Source organism: Neofelis nebulosa, chromosome X, assembly GCF_028018385.1.
Source record: "Neofelis nebulosa isolate mNeoNeb1 chromosome X, mNeoNeb1.pri, whole genome shotgun sequence".
NCBI lineage: Eukaryota > Metazoa > Chordata > Mammalia > Carnivora > Felidae > Neofelis > Neofelis nebulosa.
In genome coordinates, this window is record NC_080800.1 from 81886206 (window position 1) to 81905819 (window position 19614).

The window sequence follows — 19614 nt, forward strand, 5'->3', positions numbered from 1 at the left end:
CTCTCCTAGAAGAGTGCCCAACACAGAATAGGAATTCAATAAACATTTGTTGAATGGACCAAACAGCCATGTGATAAATGAAATAGGGCACTGGCTCCCTCCAAGCCAATCCCTCCACCAGCAGTTCACTGTTAAAAGATGTTCCCAGTGTCCTTGAAGTGGGACAGTAATGGCACATGGGTGAGTAGGGCCGTTCCATTTGGCCCTAGTCCTTGCTTTCCTTGGAGATAGGGACAGGGAAGCCCAAGGGTCTAGAATGAGCACTGCTTCCTTCATTTAACGCTGTGAGGAAACACTGCAAAGCGGGAAGACCGGAGGAAGTCAAAGACAGGATCCGCCTCCAGCGGAACCCTTTCTTAAACTCCCGCCCACGGCTACCAAGCAGGTCATCTCAGTCGCCAGGGGGCGGTGCTCACAGAGCCTTAGACTCTATGGTCATTCTCGCCAACTCCCATGAGCAAGAGCGACCAGAAACCTCCTATATACTTCCGTTTCCGGCCTTGCCTCTCTCTTTCCGTGCCGATAGCCTTCTCGCAGCCATGGTAGGACCTTGGGGAGGGTCTCTGTAACATCCAGTTTAATCTTCTCATACCCTTTGACGGTGCCGTCCCGGGATGGCTCTGGGCCCACGCGTGGACTCGATGTACCAAAGAAACCCAGTGTTGCTGGGGTCGACCCCGGAGGCACTGGCTTTGGGGCCAGGAAATGAAGCGATGGGATCAAAGAGGTAGTTAGGTGGGGGTGGAGGGAATGTGCTGACTTTTGGGCTCACAGGAGGCCGCTGTACTGGAAGCACTTGCGGCTGTACCACTTTCTAGTCGAGTGTTGTGTGCTAGCGAGGAATCTTGAGAGTCGAGCTCTCATGGGATGTCTTAGCTTCAGCTGGGTAGGTCAAGGTATTGTGCAATTTTATCTGATAACCCTGCTTATTCTAAACTGTGTGCTTACTAGGTGAACGTTCCTAAAACCCGCCGGACTTTCTGCAAGAAGTGTGGCAAGCACCAACCCCACAAAGTGACACAGTACAAGAAAGGCAAAGATTCTCTTTATGCCCAGGGTAAGACAGTCTGTACGTAATTTGGTTTTAATGCATCATTCGTATACTAGTATAAGAAATGAGCGGTCCCGTGCGCCCTCTCCCCTAATTTGAGTATTGATAATTATGCTGGAAAAACCAAGATAAAACCTGTAAGAAAAGAAGACTTTACCATGTGGCAGTTGTGATTATCTTTGGTATACCATAACAAATAACTTTATTCTCCCAGGAAAGCGGCGTTATGACAGGAAGCAGAGTGGCTATGGTGGGCAAACTAAGCCGATTTTCCGGAAAAAGGTTAGTAGTAATTACTGTTTGACATGCTGCCCACCTACTGTGGTAAAGACATTGTATTTTTCTATGGCCCACATTTCTCCAGTACAGGTGTGTGTCAGTGAAGTTCTCTGTTAACCTGCAGTGACCTGTCCAGTAGGCAGTGGAGCTGGGAGTGCAACCCAGGGCTGACCCTAGTCTGCAATACTGTATCATCTCAGTGTTTTATTCTTTTTGTCTTTCCCTTGCTGAAGAGGCAAACATCAAGTTAAATGAATGTGTCCTGCCTTCCTAAGAACTGAAGTTTGAGTACATCACTAAATCTTTTCCTTTGCCCTGTTTCCTGTCATGCGTTAGTGAATCCTCAGTCGCTTGCAGTAAGAATTACTTGCTTACTTTGTTTTTCAGCTCAGAAGCCTGCAGTCAGCTACCTATCTCATGAACTTGTAAAGCTCTTTAAAATTGTCATTTAGGCCTTCCACTGGTCTGAATTCTCTGTCATTCTCATCCAGGCCAAATGAGTTTCTTTTCTGCCCCAGGTGATTGGCTACCCCTTAAAGTACACAGTGCCTGGAACAGCATTCTTACGAACACAGCATTTCTTTGGTGCTTTGCTCATTCAGCCTAGTTTCAGAAAATATCAAGGAATAACTAGCGTTCATTTAGGTGCTGTAAATGGTTTGATCTCAAGGTGGTAAAAGGAATACCTGATAGCCTTTTCACATTCAGCTAATTTGTTTAAGATGGGGAGATTCTGCCTAGGTTTTGGCTTTTTTGTGAACTGTGAAGTGGTAGCAGTAGAATTCTTGTTATAGGAGTAGGCTTAAAAAGTTTATTAGTGGACCTTGAGTTAAATGATACAGCTGAATGCACATAAATTGTATATATAGTTTTATGTAGTCTCCAGAGAATTAATAAAGTAACAATTATTAGCCCTATTCAGTGAGAAAGCTGGGTTTATTTCATAGTTTCATGCACTTGGTTGACCCATTTCTGTCATTTGAAAAAGCTTTCCTTTAAGTAGTACTTAACCCAACAGTGCTATTTTTGAAGGAAGATTTTCTCTAGTGATTTATGAAGGGTTTGACTTAATTTTTTCCAGGCTAAAACCACAAAGAAGATTGTTCTGAGGCTTGAATGTGTTGAGCCCAACTGCAGATCTAAGAGAATGCTGGCTATTAAGAGATGCAAGCATTTTGAACTGGGAGGAGATAAGAAGAGAAAGGTATATAATTATGGGTGGAGGGTGCAATCTTTTCTACTGGAAGAGGTGAACATTTCTCCCCACTTACTGATTGTGGAATCAAGAATGGGGCAATCCTTTTAAAATACCTAGATCGTTAGCTGAAGGTATGAGGTTTTTGGTGTTGGGTTTTGGTATGAGTAGAAGGATAATGAAAAGTGACTTAAAAGATGGTGATCACTTTAGGGACAGACGGTGTACTTGGAGTAAAGGTTCTTTGCAACATAAAAAAAACTCACTTATTTTCTGTTCCATTACAGGGCCAAGTGATCCAGTTCTAAGCTTCATATTTTGTTATGAAGACAATAAAATCTTGAAGTTATGTTCACTTCATTTGGTTGCAGTTGGTCTTTTGAGCATGAAATAAACTAGCACCCTCAACAAAATTCTGTTCATGGGGAAATTTATGGCTGATGGTTCTTTTGGGTACTGTGCTCGTTTTGGATTGAATCTAAACTGGTTGAACTCACATGAGACATGATTTCTCAGTTTTCACCTCAATTACTTGGGGTTCATGGGATTCTGTTTGCTGTTAAAGGTTATTGGTTACCATGGGACATAAGTAGAGATCTGCATTCACTAACATGGTGAGATCAGTAACAATTACACAGTGAATGTAAGTTTACTAAGAGTGAAATTCTCATATACCCTTGCTACTGCAATCATTTAATGAGGAAATTAGGTCCAGTGTTTTAGGCATAGTATACTATATTGTGTCCTCAGACTTACTCAACATTGCTCAAACATTTTTTTTTTTTAATTTTTTTTTTTCAACATTTTTAATTTATTTTTGGGACAGAGAGAGACAGAGCATGAACGGGGGAGGGGCAGAGAGAGAGGGAGACACAGAATCGGAAACAGGCTCCAGGCTCCGAGCCATCAGCCCAGAGCCTGACGCGGGGCTCGAACTCACGGACCGCGAGATCGTGACCTGGCTGAAGTCGGACGCTTAACCGACTGCGCCACCCAGGCGCCCCTGCTCAAACATTTTGATGTGGCCTGTCAAATTTTGAAGTAGACCTAAATTCTCATGTAGAAACCACTGCAGAAGATAAAGTTTCTAGTGAATTGAGCTGCTCAGTTGAATTTAACAGAGGTATCTGTCAATTAAAGATGTCTAATAGTTGTAAGTTTTACATTCTTTTCCTTTTTGTATACTATTGTATACTTGATTCTTCCTGATGTTCAGCTTTTCATACTTGTGTAGCAAAACTGGAGACAAAGTATATAAGCAATATATTTTGGTAACTAAGTACATCTCCATGAGATGGAGTATTTTTCTTACAGATTACTTTGTTTCCATGAGTAAGGAAGTCTCGGCTTGCCAGTTTTAGCAACTGATGATTATTCCTCCAGTTTTATTGAAAATGGTAATCACCTGACAGGCAAAGGAATTAACATGTACTTTGTGGGCCTTTTGTGCCCTGCTAGTTTTGTGCTGGTGTGCATTAGGATGGGTGAGCTGCATGCCTTTGGTCATGTTGGAGAAGGGGGATTGTAAAAGGGGAGGTGGTGAGGCTGGCTGGAAGTTTTAAGGATTGGTCCTCAGGCAAATGAATTGTAGGAAAGGGAGGGAATTGTAACGTCTGGAAATTCCTTTCAAATGATTCACTCCCACATACCCTAGTCTGAAGGTCATTGCCTCATCACATTCTTTAGAGGAGGTGACTTAAAGGGGGGAGGGTGTTCTGGCCAAAGGCCTGGTACTTTAGGTCACAATGTATCAACTATTGCTGGTGAAAGTAAGTCATATGCATTTGTTGGATCTAGACTGCAAACCACCTTGGGATTTGGAAACCTAAGTGGTGGGGTGTTTCTTGACAAGATTATTCTAAGCAACTCACTAGTGCAAGAGTTAAAAGTCTGGGCCGAAATCCTGGCTCAAGTTTATAGTGGATAAGTACCTGCCTCAGGGTTGTTGGTGAGGATTAAAATGATTCCATATACTTTACCTAGAAGAGTGCCTGGCAAATAGAGTGTGCCCAGTAAATTACAGCTATTATTTCTCATCTGTTAACATTTGTTCAAAAGCTTTTTCACAAAATGTTCTCTAAAGATACATTTGGAAGTTCTTAAACTCCACTGTGGAAAATTTTATTGAAGGAAATGATGGCTGAAGTGGGAATGGAAGAAAAAGACACCAATGGGGTAGTCACTTTGGCAACAAGATACACATTTAAAAGAAAGCTTTATAATGTGGTCTAATTTGCTGCCAGCCGAAGTAAAACTGTGCCCGTGGGATTTATCTGAATTTTTAAATCTGAAGTCCACTGATAAAACCCAAGTTTTCTCTTCACAGGCAGGAGCTGTGTGATTATGCAGTCAGGAATACAGGCCATCCCTTGTCCCAGGGAAGCAATAGAGATGGTATAAAAACGAGGTCCACCGATCTCCTGCAGGTTTACCATTGCCACAGCCCAAGCTAAATCTGATAGTGGGCGTTCCCACACCTCAATGTTGTCTTCCTGAAAAGTAAGCCAAGAAATTAGGTGTGATAAGCTTGGTACCTAGCAGTAAGCTGCCTTGTTAGTAGTGGCATTCAGTATTACTGTCAGAACTATTGAGCACTTCTAGAAAAACTTAAAATCCTATAGCATGTTTTGGAAATAAAGTAATGGTTAGCAAAAAAAAAAAAGCCTCATTACTGATTATAATATGAAGATTAAAAGCAAATATTCTCAAAAGATCAGTGCACGCCCTCTTATGTAACAGATTTAGGCCCAGGACAGACATGGTACTTAGGCATAAAGCCATTCCATCTTTAAACACAAACATTTGGATGAACTGTAAACTAGAAGGCAAGAGAATATGATCCTGGCCAATTCCGGTTTTCTCCCATAGAACATTATTTACTGTACCTTTCTAAGCCGGTACCCCTGCTTGCCTAAGGGGTCTTGATTGATGGCAATTACATCCTTATCCTGAAGGAGGGCTTTGGCCTGAGGGCTGATGTGTCGGAGGTCATTGGACATGAGTAATGGAGCTGCCATGATAGCCCACAGGGCCATCTGAGTTACCTGCTGATCCCAGCTAAGGCCAAAGTTACCAATCACTAACTGGGACAAAGAAGAACAAGAATTTAAGAAAATGAAACAGTCTTAGTCGCCTAGACACAGAGATGCCACTTTCTATGGCACCCTGCTCTGAGTAGTACTCTCAGGTAAGGCCTGCTTCCAGGAACTTTCCCTTCTGATTTACCTTGAAAGTAAAGTAGGCAAACAGGCCCACTGCAGGGGCTTGAACAAGGAGGGCTCAGATTCTTACCATATCTGGGTCATTCCAACCCCCTGGTCCTGCGACATCAACAATTCTCTTCTGGTTAGAAGATGTCCAGTCTAAGATATTCTTTATACTTTGCCAAGAATCATAAACATCATCAAAATTTCTCCAGTGATTGCAGTACTGTCGGATTTCTGTGTAATTGGGCTATGGAAACAAACAACTCTTCTGTTTACTTCTACTAACATTGTTGCAAGATGAAAACAGTCAAGTTTAAAGGAGGCACCTGTAGTGTTCTTTAGTTTACAGATTAAAGGTCTCTATGAGGAGAGCTAAATCCCTATTATAATGGAATTTTATTGTAAGAAATTTGCTTCAGAAACAGGACATATAACTTAAAATCCCTACTTAAAATGGCTTTAACACTGTTTATACTGGAAATACACCAAATAGTAACTAAATATTGGGATTATGGAAAGCTTTTAATTTTTTTCACAACTTACTGTATTTTCACACTTTCCTAAAATGGAAATGCATCCCTTTTGTCATCAGAAATAACTAAAATCTTTATAAATAAAAAGCTGAAAAATTACATAGGACATACAAGCTCAGGATTAGGCAATCTGAATCCTAGGCATATAATTTGTTAAAGGAATGAATAAAAGTTTGTAGATAGGGAGGTAGAATATCAGGTTTACAGTGTTAAAAAGAGGTGAGAGTATTTTGCAGGATTAGAAGAAAATAACAGGGATCCATTCTGTAATTATTCAACACTTACCATAAACTAGGGATACAGTGATAAAGTCAGACAAGGTCCCTGCCCTCCTGGAGCTTACATTCTAGTGGGGAAGACAGACAATAAACCAGTCAACAAATAATTCCATACAGTGCTAAGCTCTTAGAAGGAAATTCACAGATCAGTGTGATAAAGAATAAATGGATAGAGGGCTATTTTAGAGTAGAGAAGAGGTGTCTGAATATGTGTCATTTGGTTTGAGACTTCAATGTTAAGGAGCCAGCAATTTAAAAATCTTGGAGAAAGAATGTATCAAGCAGAAAGCAAAATTCAAGTGTAGAGTCTCTGAGGCAGGAGTAGGGTTGGGTGTTTGAGGGACAGGACAAAAGCCCAGTGCAGTCATGGAAAGACTGATGGGAGGTTGGAGACAGGCTAGGGCCAGATCAATAAAGTCTGATTTTATTCCAAATGCAATGGGAAGCCAGTTAAGGGTTTTAAGCAGGGGAGTGGTATGATTTACATTTTAACAAGATCACTGTGGTGCTGCTTGGAAAATGGATAGGAGTAGGAGGACAGTGGAAATAGATCAGGCTGATGATGCAGTCTAGGTAGAGATGATGGTGGCTTGGAGGACCAGGGTGGATGCAAGAGAGAAAGAAGTGGGCTGATTCAGGATGGATTTTATAGACACTACTGATAGGATTGCTGGTGGACAGGTGTGAACTGTGAGGCAATGGGAAGAATCAAAGATGACTGATTTCCTAGGTGATGGTAGCTTAGACTCCAATTACAGCAGTAGAGATGGTGAGAAGTGGTGGATCCTGAGAGAGATGGTAGGATAAGACTGTTAAGTAAGGTTGGACTTTGAAGGAGACCCTTTGTCTCCTTTGTTCTCAAGTTCTGAGAATCTACCGGCAAGGCTCTATTGGATTCGGGGCTCACTAGCTCACCTTACGAAAAGGCCACATATAAAGGGGCCACTCACAGGAATACACAATGCTTCTGCCAGTCCTGTTCAGGGCCAAGGACATGTGCTTATAACCTGTATGAGAAAACAACGGGTAAAATAAGGGAATGAAGGGAATTTCCAGCTGGCACGGGGTTACTTTTTAAAAGGAGACTGCCTGAAAAAAAATAAATAAAAAGAGGCTGCCTGGAATGTCTTTGGTTATATTTTAAACTAGCAGCAGAGACATGTGGCTGCTCTGTGCTTAAATTTGTGTTTAGTACCTCCCAGACTGCTGGGATTGTTGAGGAGGTAGTGTGGGATGGTGCATATACTAAGGAAAGGTGGGAATGAAGATGTTCTTCTCTGTGACGGACAATTCTGGATGCCTTCCCCCAAGTGATGTTATGCAGAGTTACAATTATATTTGTAACGAACTCAGAGCCCTCTTGAATGAAATGTGCACAGTATTAGCCATGATTAGGCATGCATGGATTTTACACACATGCATGAATGAATGCATGGACAAACTGAAATAAGAGAAGAGGTAGGAGCTCTGGCACATTAAGAATAATTGTTTCCACGGGGCGCCTGGGTGGCGCAGTCGGTTAAGCGTCCGACTTCAGCCAGGTCACGATCTCGCGGTCCGTGAGTTCGAGCCCCGCGTCAGGCTCTGGGCCGATGGCTCGGAGCCTGGAGCCTGTTTCCGATTCTGTGTCTCCCTCTCTCTCTGCCCCTCCCCCGTTCATGCTCTGTCTCTCTCTGTCCCAAAAATAAATAAAAAATGTTGAAAAAAAAATTAAAAAAAAAAAAAAGAATAATTGTTTCCAGTATTGTGATAGGGCATTTAAAATGTGAAGATTAGCTCTTTGGATGTTCCAGTTACCCTGGCCTCCAAGTTCCTCCCTTTGCTCATGGCTAAATCTCTTTAATGAAACATACCATTTTCCAAATGTTCCATGCTGTCACAGTGACAACCATCAAATTTTAGCAGATCTACTCCCCAGTCAGCAAAGGTCTTGGCATCAATGTCATAGTATCCAAAACTCCCAGGAAAGCCTGCACAGGTTTTATTTCCAACATCTGCATAAATTCCTAGCTTCAGTCCTTTGCTATGGACCTGAAATGAGAGAAAAGGATCACCACAGTAGAAGGGCAATTATGAAGCAGAGAGAATCACTCCAGGCTGGGGACAGAGACAAGTATACTTCACTATGTATCAGGGACTTTTTTTTTTTTTTACAAGCCCCCAAAATTATCCAGGTGAGTTAGTTGGGAGACAAAGTCTCCAATTCTGCTGAGTTCAAACTATATATGTAAGCTATAATGTAGAGCTAAAGGGAAAGCTATCAGTCATTTTAATCTCTCTCTGATGGGATCCTAAAAGTTACCTTTCCAGGGCAATGATACAATTATCTGGACAAAGTCTCTCACCATGACCATACCTTAGGTTCCTCTGTGCCCTCTTCTCAAGTAGGCCTCATGTTGTTTCAGCAAGAATCCTGCTAAGTCATTCTCCTACCCTTGATATCTGATAAAGTTCCTCATCCCCCACCCCTGATATCTAAGTTCTTGGCTTGCCTTTAGCATGAATCCTCCTGCCCTTGATGTCTCCTCTTGGTAATTTTCCTTCCACTGACACTTTCAAGTCTGCTCACAGACTATAAAACCCCACTTGTCTTTGTTGTATTAGGAATTGAGCTTGACTATTACAATCTTTGTTGTATTAGGAATCGAGTTTGACTATTACAATAGTACTGAATAAATCTATCTTCATTACCTTTAACTACTGTCCAACTCTATTACACCTTAATTTTCAGAATATAGTTCTTCTTTCTTATAAAATTCTAGTTTATAGTACAATTGCAATAGCTCCGCAAAGCTTAACATGGAAATATATACACACATGTCAAGAGCCAAGCTCCTTTTTTCCTCTAAGAGAATTCAGTGGTTTTGGCAAAAGGAGAACTTCTTCAAGATAGGCCTCAAGAGCTATTGCAAAACAAGGATCTGCTGATGGGATGAAAATTCCACCTGATGAGTCTTACAATTTGATATTCACATGATGGCAGCTATTTTACCTTCTAAGTCTTTGTGAACAAGTTTCAGTACAGAAGTGCTTTGGGTCTCTTTAATGAAAGAATTATCTATAAACTCACATAATTAGCAAGGCCTTGGATCCCACCAGGAAAGCGTTTAGGGTCTGCCTGAAGTCTGCCTTTTGAATCTCTTTTGGGAGCCATCCAACAGTCATCAATACAGAGGTACTCATAACCTACATCCTTCCACCCATCTGAGTCCATGAGTTCTGCCATCTGCATGAAGAGCTTCTCGCTGATAAAGAAATGCCAAGAATCATTGAAATTCATTAAACAAATCATTAGGCATCTTAGGGTTTTGCAATTTTTTTCAACCCGGTAATAGTTCAGTAGTAATTACAATCAGTGCAGGGTAAAATGGACTGTGCTTCTTTCCTCCTCGCCGCCCAAGTACTTCCACCCAAGAACCTCAAACAATTAGGAATGAGAAATACATGAAATTGAAAAGGCTATTAGAACTATAAGAAAAGGGGCGTGTGGATGGCTCAGGTTAAGCCTCTGGCTCAGGTCATGATCTCACAGTTCATGAGTTCGAGCCCCATGTTGGGCTCTTTGCTGACAAACATGAAGCAGAGTGTGCTAGGGATTCTCTCTCTCCCTCTCTTTCTGCCCCTCCCTGCTGGATCTTTCTCTCTCTCTCAAAAAAGGAAAAAAAAACATTTAGAACTAAGAAGAAGGTTCAGTAAAGTAAGAAACTACAAAGTTAATATAATCAACAGCTTTCTTAGATATTAACAATAACTTATTTGGAGAAAAAAAATACCGTTGACAAGACCAACCAAAAAAAAAAAAAACCAACAGAAAAACCTAAAATACCTAGAGATAAAATTAACACATGTGCAGGATCCATATGAATAAAACTATGATGTTCCCAAAAGACTTAAGTGGAGAGATGTTATTTTACTCTGGGATAAGAAAACTCAACTTTAAAACACACCTTTATACCTTGAATAAACTCTGAACAAACCCCAAAAGGAGTTTTTAAGGAACTTGGCAACATGATCCAAAAGTTCACCTAAGAGATTAAACACGTAAACATTCTATAAAAGATAAATGAAGCTGCAATATACCAGTAGCATTAGAATACACAAACCAATGGAATTAAAGACAAAGTTCAGAAGAAGATCCTTCCAGCCATTTGGTACCATGGAATTTAGTATGTATTAAATATGGCATTCCTTATAGTAAAATAAAGTCCAGCTGGATTAAAGATTTGAATATTTTAAAAATCCATAAAAAATACTACTAGAAAATGTAGGTGACTCCTATTATCTCCAGGTAGGTAAAGACTTTCTCAGCATGATACCAGAGCCAGAAATAATAAAAGAAAAAATTGATGTTTGATACATTCATAACAAAACCAACCTAAGCCAGAACCACCACATTATTCATAATGTATTGACAGACCACACACACACAAAACTCCAAAGCCAAACCCAAAATATTTCAATTAAAAATAATAAATGGAAATAAAAACGATTGGCAATGTTTTAAAAGAATCAGAAAAATGGAGTGTTGGCCACAGTGTGGGGAAACAGGCATTCATCATACACTGTTCTTGGGAATGTGCATTTGTTAACTTCTGGGGAGGACAGTTTAGTACATAATAAAATGGGCATACATTTGGATCCAGTAATTACACTTCTAAGAAAAGAATCATATGATGTACAGGAACGGTTAACACAGCTTCACAACAATAAAAAAAAAAAATTGAAGAGCCTGAATAGATATCAACAGGAGATTGCTTAAATAAATCATCATACATACATACAGTTTGCATTTGTGAAGCGCTTATTCTGTGCCAGGAAAACTTTATTTTCATTATACTCTACTATCTACATTTTTTGCAATGATTATGCATTAGTTTTATTATCATATAAAAACAAGACAATCACTACTTGGAAAAAAAGGAAAAGACAAAAAGAAATATATGATGGTAACTGCATTCAGCATCTCAGCATTAAGCCACCATGGCTTTGAACTGTGTGAACATCTGTGATTTATCTCCATTTATTTTGTGCATCAAAGCCAATAGAGGTTATTTTTTGGGTTTGGGAACGCTCAAAATTTTTTCCATATAAACTAATGGTAATTGCTTCATTAAGCCATTTCGGCTTACAGAACACGTTACTTTCGGATAGTGGGGGAAACCTTTATAAAGTTCCTCCAGGTCAACCTCCCAGCTGGATCCCACATTCTAGGGCGAGGGGGAGAGGAGATCCGTGACTCCACGGTTCCTCTAAATTCCCTCCAGTTACAGCCAAGGAACTCCTGACCCAAAAAAGGAGAAGTTGCACGTGTTAGTCCTCTGTCTCGCCTACTCGCCCCAGCTGTGCTCACTACTAGTACCTGACAGAGGCAGAGCGGCAGTTCACAAGAAGGATCTGAACAGAACTGGATGGTGAATGGATAAAGTCCCCAGTTGGGTGATGAGGCACAGAGACACGAGAAGCAGGGGCTGCTGACCAGACTCCCACCACAGGAGGGGTCACGCAGCAAAAGTTTAGGGCTAGTTTCCATCCAGGGAAGTTTGCTGGAGACAACAACAACAACAACAACGCCAACAACGCAGCAGCAGTAAGGGAACTCTCACTCGGGCTCAGATGTTCCCTCTATCTCGCCAAAGAGACAAACACATTGAATGGCGAACGCAAGTGGGTACTCAATATCTCTGATACCTGATACAAGAATCTGGTTCTTCTTGGCAATCAATATTGCACATGAAGCGCTCCCAGTGCAGCCAGCCCATGGTAGGGGTAATCGCCAAGCCATTGTCCAGGGCCCTGGTCCCAGGGAAGCTCCAGAAAACCAGGGCCAGGAAGCGAAGCGCCAGCAGGAAGCCCGGCTCCTGAATTCCGTTCTTCAGCTTCATCGCCACTGTAATGCGGTACAAATTTCCATCGGTAACCTGGGTTTTTAAGCTTAATTTTAGGGCCGGACCAATCACCTGTGAGTTATTAAATAATGACATTGTTTCTCAGGCAACTGGGACGGTTATCCCCAGAGGCGGACCAATGATCAGTCACGTAAGACACACCACAACCAGTCACACTCTTTGTTTCTTGATATTGGCCCGCCCCATTTCCATACCGGAAGGAAGTGCGGCACTTTAGAGATCCCGAGTTTAAGCCGAGAGTTGCTCACGTGACCGAGATCTCACATGACGTAGGTGATCACGTGATCACTCGCTTACGTGAGCAGAAGTAGTTCTGGTCGTCGTCTACCGTCTCGCTATAGCCGTTTGAGGGAAGAAGGAGGAAAATTATCCGGTATCGTTAGAGGTTGGTGTGTGGGTGGGAACTGGGGACCCGAGGGTGGTGATGATGAAGACCAAAGCAGGATCCGCGGGCCACCTCCGCCTTTTTCGTTCTCTGCTTTCCCCTCCTCCGCTCCCCCCTCCCCCTCCCCCCTTCTCAGTGCCGGGAAGCCGCCTTTGCTGCGCCTGGTGGGGAAATGGTGGACGTTCGTGACTGTATGTGTTTTTGTATATCTGTCTGGGCGGGTCTCAGGGGACCCTTACGAGAAACCGTAAGGTGAAAACGCTTGAAAACCATGTCCCTGGATTAAGAACAACAAATATTCAGACCAGTGGCCGGAGTGCTGGTCCATCCATTCAGGCACTAAGTCCCCACTGATTGTCTGTAGGGGGAGGCACCAAGTGAATTATATCTGTAGAGTCACACCTAGGCAAATGCTGCATGCCTTACAGAGGCGCCCAATAAATGTTTTTACTGTATTGAATATTTAAATAACGTTTGTTTTTCTACTTATAACAACAATCTACATGTTCAGTTTTGGACGTTCAGAAAATAAGAGTATACTATAAATTAAAAAAAAAAAAACACAAGTAATTCATCACCAGGAAATAACTACTCAGCATTCGGGTGTATAAAAAGTATGTGTATAACACGTATATAAATACACAATTTCTTAACCCACAAATGGAATCCTGGTTCCTACTTCAGCAGCAGAGTCCTGGTGGCCTTCCCAGGAGATACAGTAATGAAGCAGAATCTCCCTGCCACTACAGAGGGATATTAATGTCTACAGTGCTGCAGGGACATGAAATGGGATTGTACAACCAAGAGATAAGGCATGCAAAAAACCAGTGCATAAATATGTCACTCAAACCTGAAGATGGCTTATAGGGAGAGTGTTATTTGCAGATGCAATGTGCCAGGCCTATGATAGGCAACTAGTAAATGTTTGTTGAATCTTCAGTGTAGTTTTATGGCAGTTATTACACTTTGTACTTTCTTTCCAAGAGGCCCAGTGTTTCCAGACCGTGTCAGATAAGCCACCCACATATACAAAATTAGAAAATTTTATAATATTGCTCTATAGCAAATCCCAGAAAAGTAAACATTTAAATTTATTTTTTTTGCTAAAATAAAATTATTCTCCACAGAAAACTAAGAATGCACAAGAGATTGAAAAAATAACATTGAAAAAGCCATAAGCCTGCCACTGAGAGCAATCACTATTAACATTTGACATATTCCCCATGAATATATTTTTTTCTAACACTTTTTGTTCCAGTTACAGTGATTTTTAAAAATTAAAACTATATAGAAGTAAATTGGGTAAAAAGTGAAAAACTACTTCACTCTAACCTCCAGTTCCTGTTTTCTCAAAAAACAGATTTGTATTCTATGCTTTCAGATTTTCTATGCATTTACATACATATATACCTGCATGCTTATATTTTAAAATAGGATCATACTATGCATATTCTTTTATTCAATACATTTTGGAAATCTAGTTCAGAAGCTGTTTTTTCTTAACAGCTGCGTAGGATTCCATTTTAAGGATAAAGTATATACTGTAATTCATTCAGCCATTCCCCTATTGATGAATAGTTAGGTTTCTAATTTTCTGCCATTACTAACAGTGCTGCAGTGAACATTTGTGAGTATTTCTGTTGACCAGGTTCCTGGAAGGAATTTTAGCAGGGTCAAAGGATATATGAACATACATGTTTTTTTACATAGTTGAGATTATAAAGCAGCTGTGATCTTGGTTTAAGATTATAGCATATGTAGTTCCTCATGTTATTAAATATTTGTATAATTTTAAAATTACGTAATAGTCTTTCTTAATAAAGTACCTTTTGAAGAATACGTAGCTCCATAAATCTTTGTCTGAAACTTCAGATCATCTCTTTAGGGCACATACTCTGAAGTGGATTTACTGTATCAAAAGGCGTGATACATGTTTACAAGTTGCTTTCCAGAAGTACTGTGTATACTTTTCACTCCTTAGGAGTGTTTGCAGACCCTGAATATTAGCATTGACTTATCCTCACTGTTTAATTTTCACTGTTTTAGTGGGTGAAAAATGTTGATTAATTCTGGTTTTAACTTGCATTTCTGATGATTGGTGAGATTTGAACATTTCCCAAATAACTCCTCTGTATCCTCACATCTGTATTCTCCCTGTATTTAATCTGTTATCAAGTCCTGTAGAGTCCACTGTTGAATGCGTAGATCACCTCTTTCCTTTCTTTTTTAAAAGTGCTATTGCATTAGGTGAATCCCTTATGCCTCGAAGAGACTGGGGTTCTAACTGATCTTGCTAGTGTCACCCCAACCCCCCTCTGTTTGAGTTCCACACTGTTGCCAGTGTGATCTGTTTGAAAGGGCTTTGATTGACGTCACTCCCCTCCCCTTCCCTCCCGTCACTCCCGTTTAAAACCTTTTGAAGGTCTTTCTCATTTGTCCATCACATAAGGCCTTTAAGATATGATTTCTACCTTCCAGCCTTAATGTCTTGCCTGGCCTCATCCTATTTTATGCTCCATCGTAACTTTTAAAATTCATTTATGGATCCATGAACTGGTTAGTCTGTTTTATTTAACAATTCTGTGCTGTTAGAATTGACCAAGCGTCCCTGCTTTGTGTATCTTTTTACCCTGAACAGGATTCTGTCATAGCAGGGATAATGTTTATTTGCACTTTTGTCTTTAGTAAAGATGTATAATGCTCCTGGACCATAAATCCTTTCTGGGCTTACTGACTTTTGTATCCCGAAGCCAAATACTGGAGTTGGCAACTGAAAAATATAAAATGAATGTATGAACTACCCATAATGTCTTTTTTTCCATTTATCTCTTAGGCCTTAATATTTCCCTGATTTTATTAATTGGCATGAATTCTTTATATAATAAGGATATTCATGTATTGGTGTAAGTATCTTCTCAAAGTGTATTGTTTGTCTTTTAATTCTGTTTTATTTTACCTTTGATGTAATTAAGTTTTTCATTTTTATGTAATCGGGTATAGCCATCTTGTATTTGTTCATATCTTCCAGTGATATTGTTGCTGTTAATTTTTTACGCCTTTCATTTTCTGACTATGATGTTAATATATGCTGAATATAGAAAACTTAGAACATACAGAAATGTCCAAAGAAAACAGTCCTTTAAATAAAAAGTTCCCATAATCCTACTGCCCAGAAATAACCACTATTAATGGTATCTAACAAATAAATAGGTATTGAGTAAATAATGGTTGGATGAATGAATTAAAAATTTGGTGCGGCCTTATTATTTATACGAATGTTTTGGAAAAAAAATCAGTGAAATTGAGTTTTATATTAGTTTGCTTTTTTCCTACTTGTATTGTGAACATTTTTCCATGACAATAGTCTTCTAATTTTTTTCAGCTACATCAAAATCATAGTGAGCCAAGCTTGCCACCAAGAGCCCAACAGTCACCATGATGCTGAGCACGGAAGGCAGGGAGGGGTTCGTGGTGAAGGTCAGGGGCCTACCCTGGTCCTGCTCAGCTGATGAAGTGATGCGCTTCTTCTCTGATTGTAAAATCCAAAATGGCACATCAGGTATTCGTTTCATCTACACCAGAGAAGGCAGACCAAGTGGTGAAGCATTTGTCGAACTTGAATCCGAAGATGAAGTGAAATTGGCTTTGAAGAAGGACAGAGAAACCATGGGACACAGATATGTTGAAGTATTCAAGTCCAACAGTGTTGAAATGGATTGGGTGTTGAAGCATACAGGTCCAAATAGTCCTGATACTGCCAACGATGGCTTCGTCCGGCTTAGAGGACTCCCATTTGGCTGTAGCAAGGAAGAGATTGTTCAGTTCTTTTCAGGGTTGGAAATTGTGCCAAATGGGATGACACTGCCAGTGGACTTTCAGGGGAGGAGCACAGGGGAAGCCTTTGTGCAGTTTGCTTCACAGGAGATAGCTGAAAAGGCCTTAAAGAAACACAAGGAAAGAATAGGGCACAGGTACATTGAAATCTTCAAGAGTAGCAGAGCTGAAGTCCGAACCCACTATGATCCCCCTCGAAAGCTCATGGCTATGCAGCGGCCAGGTCCCTATGATAGGCCAGGGGCTGGCAGAGGGTATAATAGCATTGGCAGAGGGGCTGGGTTTGAAAGGATGAGACGTGGTGCCTATGGTGGAGGGTATGGAGGCTATGATGACTATGGTGGCTATAATGATGGATATGGCTTTGGCTCTGATAGGTTTGGAAGAGACCTCAATTACTGTTTTTCAGGAATGTCTGATCATAGATATGGAGATGGTGGGTCCAGTTTCCAGAGTACCACAGGGCACTGTGTACACATGAGGGGATTACCTTACAGAGCCACTGAGAACGATATTTACAATTTTTTCTCACCTCTTAACCCCATGAGAGTGCACATTGAAATTGGACCTGATGGCCGAGTTACTGGTGAGGCAGATGTTGAATTTGCTACTCATGAAGATGCTGTGGCAGCTATGGCAAAAGACAAAGCTAATATGCAACACAGATATGTGGAGCTCTTCTTGAATTCTACTGCAGGAACGAGTGGGGGTGCTTATGATCACAGCTATGTAGAACTCTTTTTGAATTCTACAGCGGGGGCAAGTGGTGGTGCTTATGGTAGTCAAATGATGGGAGGGATGGGCTTATCCAACCAGTCTAGTTACGGGGGTCCTACTAGCCAGCAGCTAAGTGGTGGCTATGGAGGTGGTTATGGTGGTCAGAGCAGTATGAGTGGATATGACCAAGTTCTGCAGGAAAACTCCAGTGACTATCAGTCAAACCTTGCTTAAGTAAAGAAGGAACACTAAACAGCTGTTACAGAAATAAAAGCTGTGCATTTATGGGAGTTGTAGAATGGGAGGGATGTCTAGCCTATCCAGTGTGATTGGTAATTGGGAAATATCATTGATTCTGATCACTCTTAAACAACTTCTTTTTTTCTTTCTTTCTTTCTCTTTCTTTCTTTCTCTTTCTTTCTTTCTTTCTTTCTTTCTTTCTTTCTTTCTTTCTTTCTTTCTTTCTTTCTTTCTTTCTTTCCTTTTTTTAAAGAAAACAAAAATTAAGTTTAACAGTTTCGCATTACAGGCTTGTGATTCATGCTTACTGTAAAGTGGAAGTCAAGGTTTTAAAACTTCAAGCTCAGTAATTTTGAACACTGAAGCATTCACCTAGGATGTAATAACAGCGTTCAGTATTGACCATAACTGTTAAAACAACTTTCAGCTTTCCTCAAGTTAGTTATGTTGTAGGAGTGTACCTAAGCAGTAAGCGTATTTAGGTTAAAGCAGTTTCACTTATGTTAAATGTTGCTCTTATACCACAATACACTGAAAACTTTGGATGCATGTTGAGAAACATGCTTTTCTGTAAAACTCAAATATAGGAGCTGTGTCTACGATTCAAAGTGAAAACATTTGGCATGTTTGTTAATTCTAGCTTTTTGGTTTAATATGCTGTAAGGCACGTGACTGTACACTTTCACTTTTTTTTTTAAGATCTGGGACAATTTTGAGATGTAATACCAATACTTTAGGAGTTTGGTCATGTCGTTTGTATGAGATTCTGAGGCTTTGATTTAAATCTTTCCTTGTATTGTGATTTCCATTAGATGTATTGTACTAAGTGAAACTTGTTAAATAAATCTTCCTTTTAAAAACTGGAAAAATAAACTTGTACAGCTTGATTTTTTTAAAAGAAAATTTATTTAAGTAATCTCTATACCCAAAGTGGGACTCGAACTCTCGGCCCCAACATCAAGAGTCACATGGCCTCTGACTGAGCCAGCAGGGTGCTCCCAGCTTGATTTTTTTAATGCTTTATCATATGAAAATTTTCTTTTATTCAAGTCTTCTGCACTTGAAATTTAAATTGTTTTTAATTTTTAAATTTTTATAAACTTGCATTAGCATCTTTATACATACATTGTTGTATATATCACAAATTATTTCTAGGATATATTCCTAAAAGTGGAATTGCTGAGTCAAAGGTACAACATTTTTAAGGCTTTTGATTTGCATTATCAGAAAGATTATGGTACTTCGTGTTTGTACCAGGACTGTATGTCCCCCTCACCCCATAGACTTCTCAACGATACATATTATTATTATTGATCTTGGCTAATTTGTTGAAAAATGATAATCCCATTGCTATTTTATTTTTTTAAGTTTTATTTTTGAGAGAGTGCAAGCAGGGGAGGGACAGAGAGGGAGACTGAGGATCTGAAGCAGGGTCTGCACTGACAGCTGAGAGCCTGATGCAGGGCTCCAACTCATGAATTGAGATCATGACCTGAGCTGAGATCAAGACCTGAGTTGAAGTTGGATGCTTAACCAACTGAGTCACCCAGGTGTCCCTCCAATTGCTATTTTAATTTCTATTTAATTACTTTTGGGGTGGAGTATTGTTTGTTTTTAAATGTCTCACCTCCCTGTCCACAGGACTGTGGAGCTACTCTGGAAACTATCAAGACAGCATTCTCCAAAATCCAAGAAGTGAAAGCAAATAAATCCCATTCCTTTTGTTTAATCATATAGAAGATCTAAGGGCAATTTATATGTTTTAAAAAAGAATTAAGTATATGTTATTATAGAAATAATACAGTCTCCACCATGAATTTATTAATAGCATCTCTAAACACCTTTAAGGTTTTTTGGGGCATTTAAAACTTGTTGTTAACCATTGGTTCTCAAACTTTAGCATGTACCAGAGAATCCTCTGCAGGGCTTGTTAATACATTGATTACTGGGCCTCACTCTTACAGTTTTCAAAATTTGGTAATATTGGTGT

General features: G+C 40.2%; 3 protein-coding genes across 5 annotated transcripts; 2 read left to right on the forward strand and 1 right to left on the reverse strand.

The window, feature by feature from the left end:
- Positions 1–396: 396 nt before the first annotated feature.
- Positions 397–2885, forward strand: RPL36A (ribosomal protein L36a). Its single transcript, XM_058713166.1, has 5 exons — positions 397–542; positions 952–1057; positions 1266–1333; positions 2412–2534; positions 2813–2885. The coding sequence occupies exons 1-5, from the start codon at positions 432–434 to the stop codon at positions 2831–2833; spliced, it is 429 nt and encodes a 142-aa protein (XP_058569149.1). The 5' UTR covers positions 397–431; the 3' UTR covers positions 2834–2885.
- A 1724-nt stretch (positions 2886–4609) lies between these two features.
- On the reverse strand, positions 4610–12584 carry GLA (galactosidase alpha). The gene is made up of 7 exons (XM_058712302.1): positions 12231–12584; positions 9613–9787; positions 8396–8573; positions 7458–7549; positions 5817–5978; positions 5411–5608; positions 4610–5017 (listed from the first exon to the last, which is right to left on the reverse strand). The coding sequence occupies exons 1-7, from the start codon at positions 12521–12523 to the stop codon at positions 4754–4756; spliced, it is 1362 nt and encodes a 453-aa protein (XP_058568285.1). The 5' UTR covers positions 12524–12584; the 3' UTR covers positions 4610–4753.
- A 117-nt stretch (positions 12585–12701) lies between these two features.
- Positions 12702–18497, forward strand: HNRNPH2 (heterogeneous nuclear ribonucleoprotein H2). 3 transcript variants are annotated; one of them, XM_058712305.1, is made up of 3 exons: positions 12722–12833; positions 15667–15736; positions 16216–18497. In XM_058712305.1, the coding sequence occupies exon 3, from the start codon at positions 16269–16271 to the stop codon at positions 17616–17618; it is 1350 nt and encodes a 449-aa protein (XP_058568288.1). In that variant the 5' UTR covers positions 12722–12833; positions 15667–15736; positions 16216–16268; the 3' UTR covers positions 17619–18497. The 3 variants fall into 3 exon arrangements, with proteins under 3 accessions (XP_058568286.1, XP_058568287.1, XP_058568288.1); XM_058712303.1 differs by lacking the exon at positions 15667–15736 and having other exon boundaries at positions 12702–12833; XM_058712304.1 differs by lacking the exon at positions 15667–15736 and having other exon boundaries at positions 12703–12821.
- The last annotated feature ends 1117 nt before the right edge of the window (positions 18498–19614 follow it).

What these genes read in the sequence shown, in the direction of transcription:
- RPL36A (XM_058713166.1), top strand. Translation starts at nt 432, where the DNA reads ATGGTCATTCTCGCCAACTCCCATGAGCAAGAGCGACCAGAAACCTCC. An exon ending in ATAGCCTTCTCGCAGCCATG is followed by an intron (nt 543 to 951) that starts GTAGGACCTTGG and finishes TGTGCTTACTAG; the next exon opens with GTGAACGTTCCTAAAACCCG. An exon ending in GAGGAGATAAGAAGAGAAAG is followed by an intron (nt 2,535 to 2,812) that starts GTATATAATTAT and finishes GTTCCATTACAG; the next exon opens with GGCCAAGTGATCCAGTTCTA.
- GLA (XM_058712302.1), bottom strand. Translation starts at nt 12,523, where the DNA reads ATGTCATTATTTAATAACTCACAGGTGATTGGTCCGGCCCTAAAATTA. An exon ending in CATGGAACATTTGGAAAATG is followed by an intron (nt 7,550 to 8,395) that starts GTATGTTTCATT and finishes TTTCTCATACAG; the next exon opens with GTTATAAGCACATGTCCTTG. An exon ending in AGGGGTACCGGCTTAGAAAG is followed by an intron (nt 5,018 to 5,410) that starts GTACAGTAAATA and finishes CTTACTTTTCAG; the next exon opens with GAAGACAACATTGAGGTGTG.
- HNRNPH2 (XM_058712303.1), top strand. Translation starts at nt 16,269, where the DNA reads ATGATGCTGAGCACGGAAGGCAGGGAGGGGTTCGTGGTGAAGGTCAGG.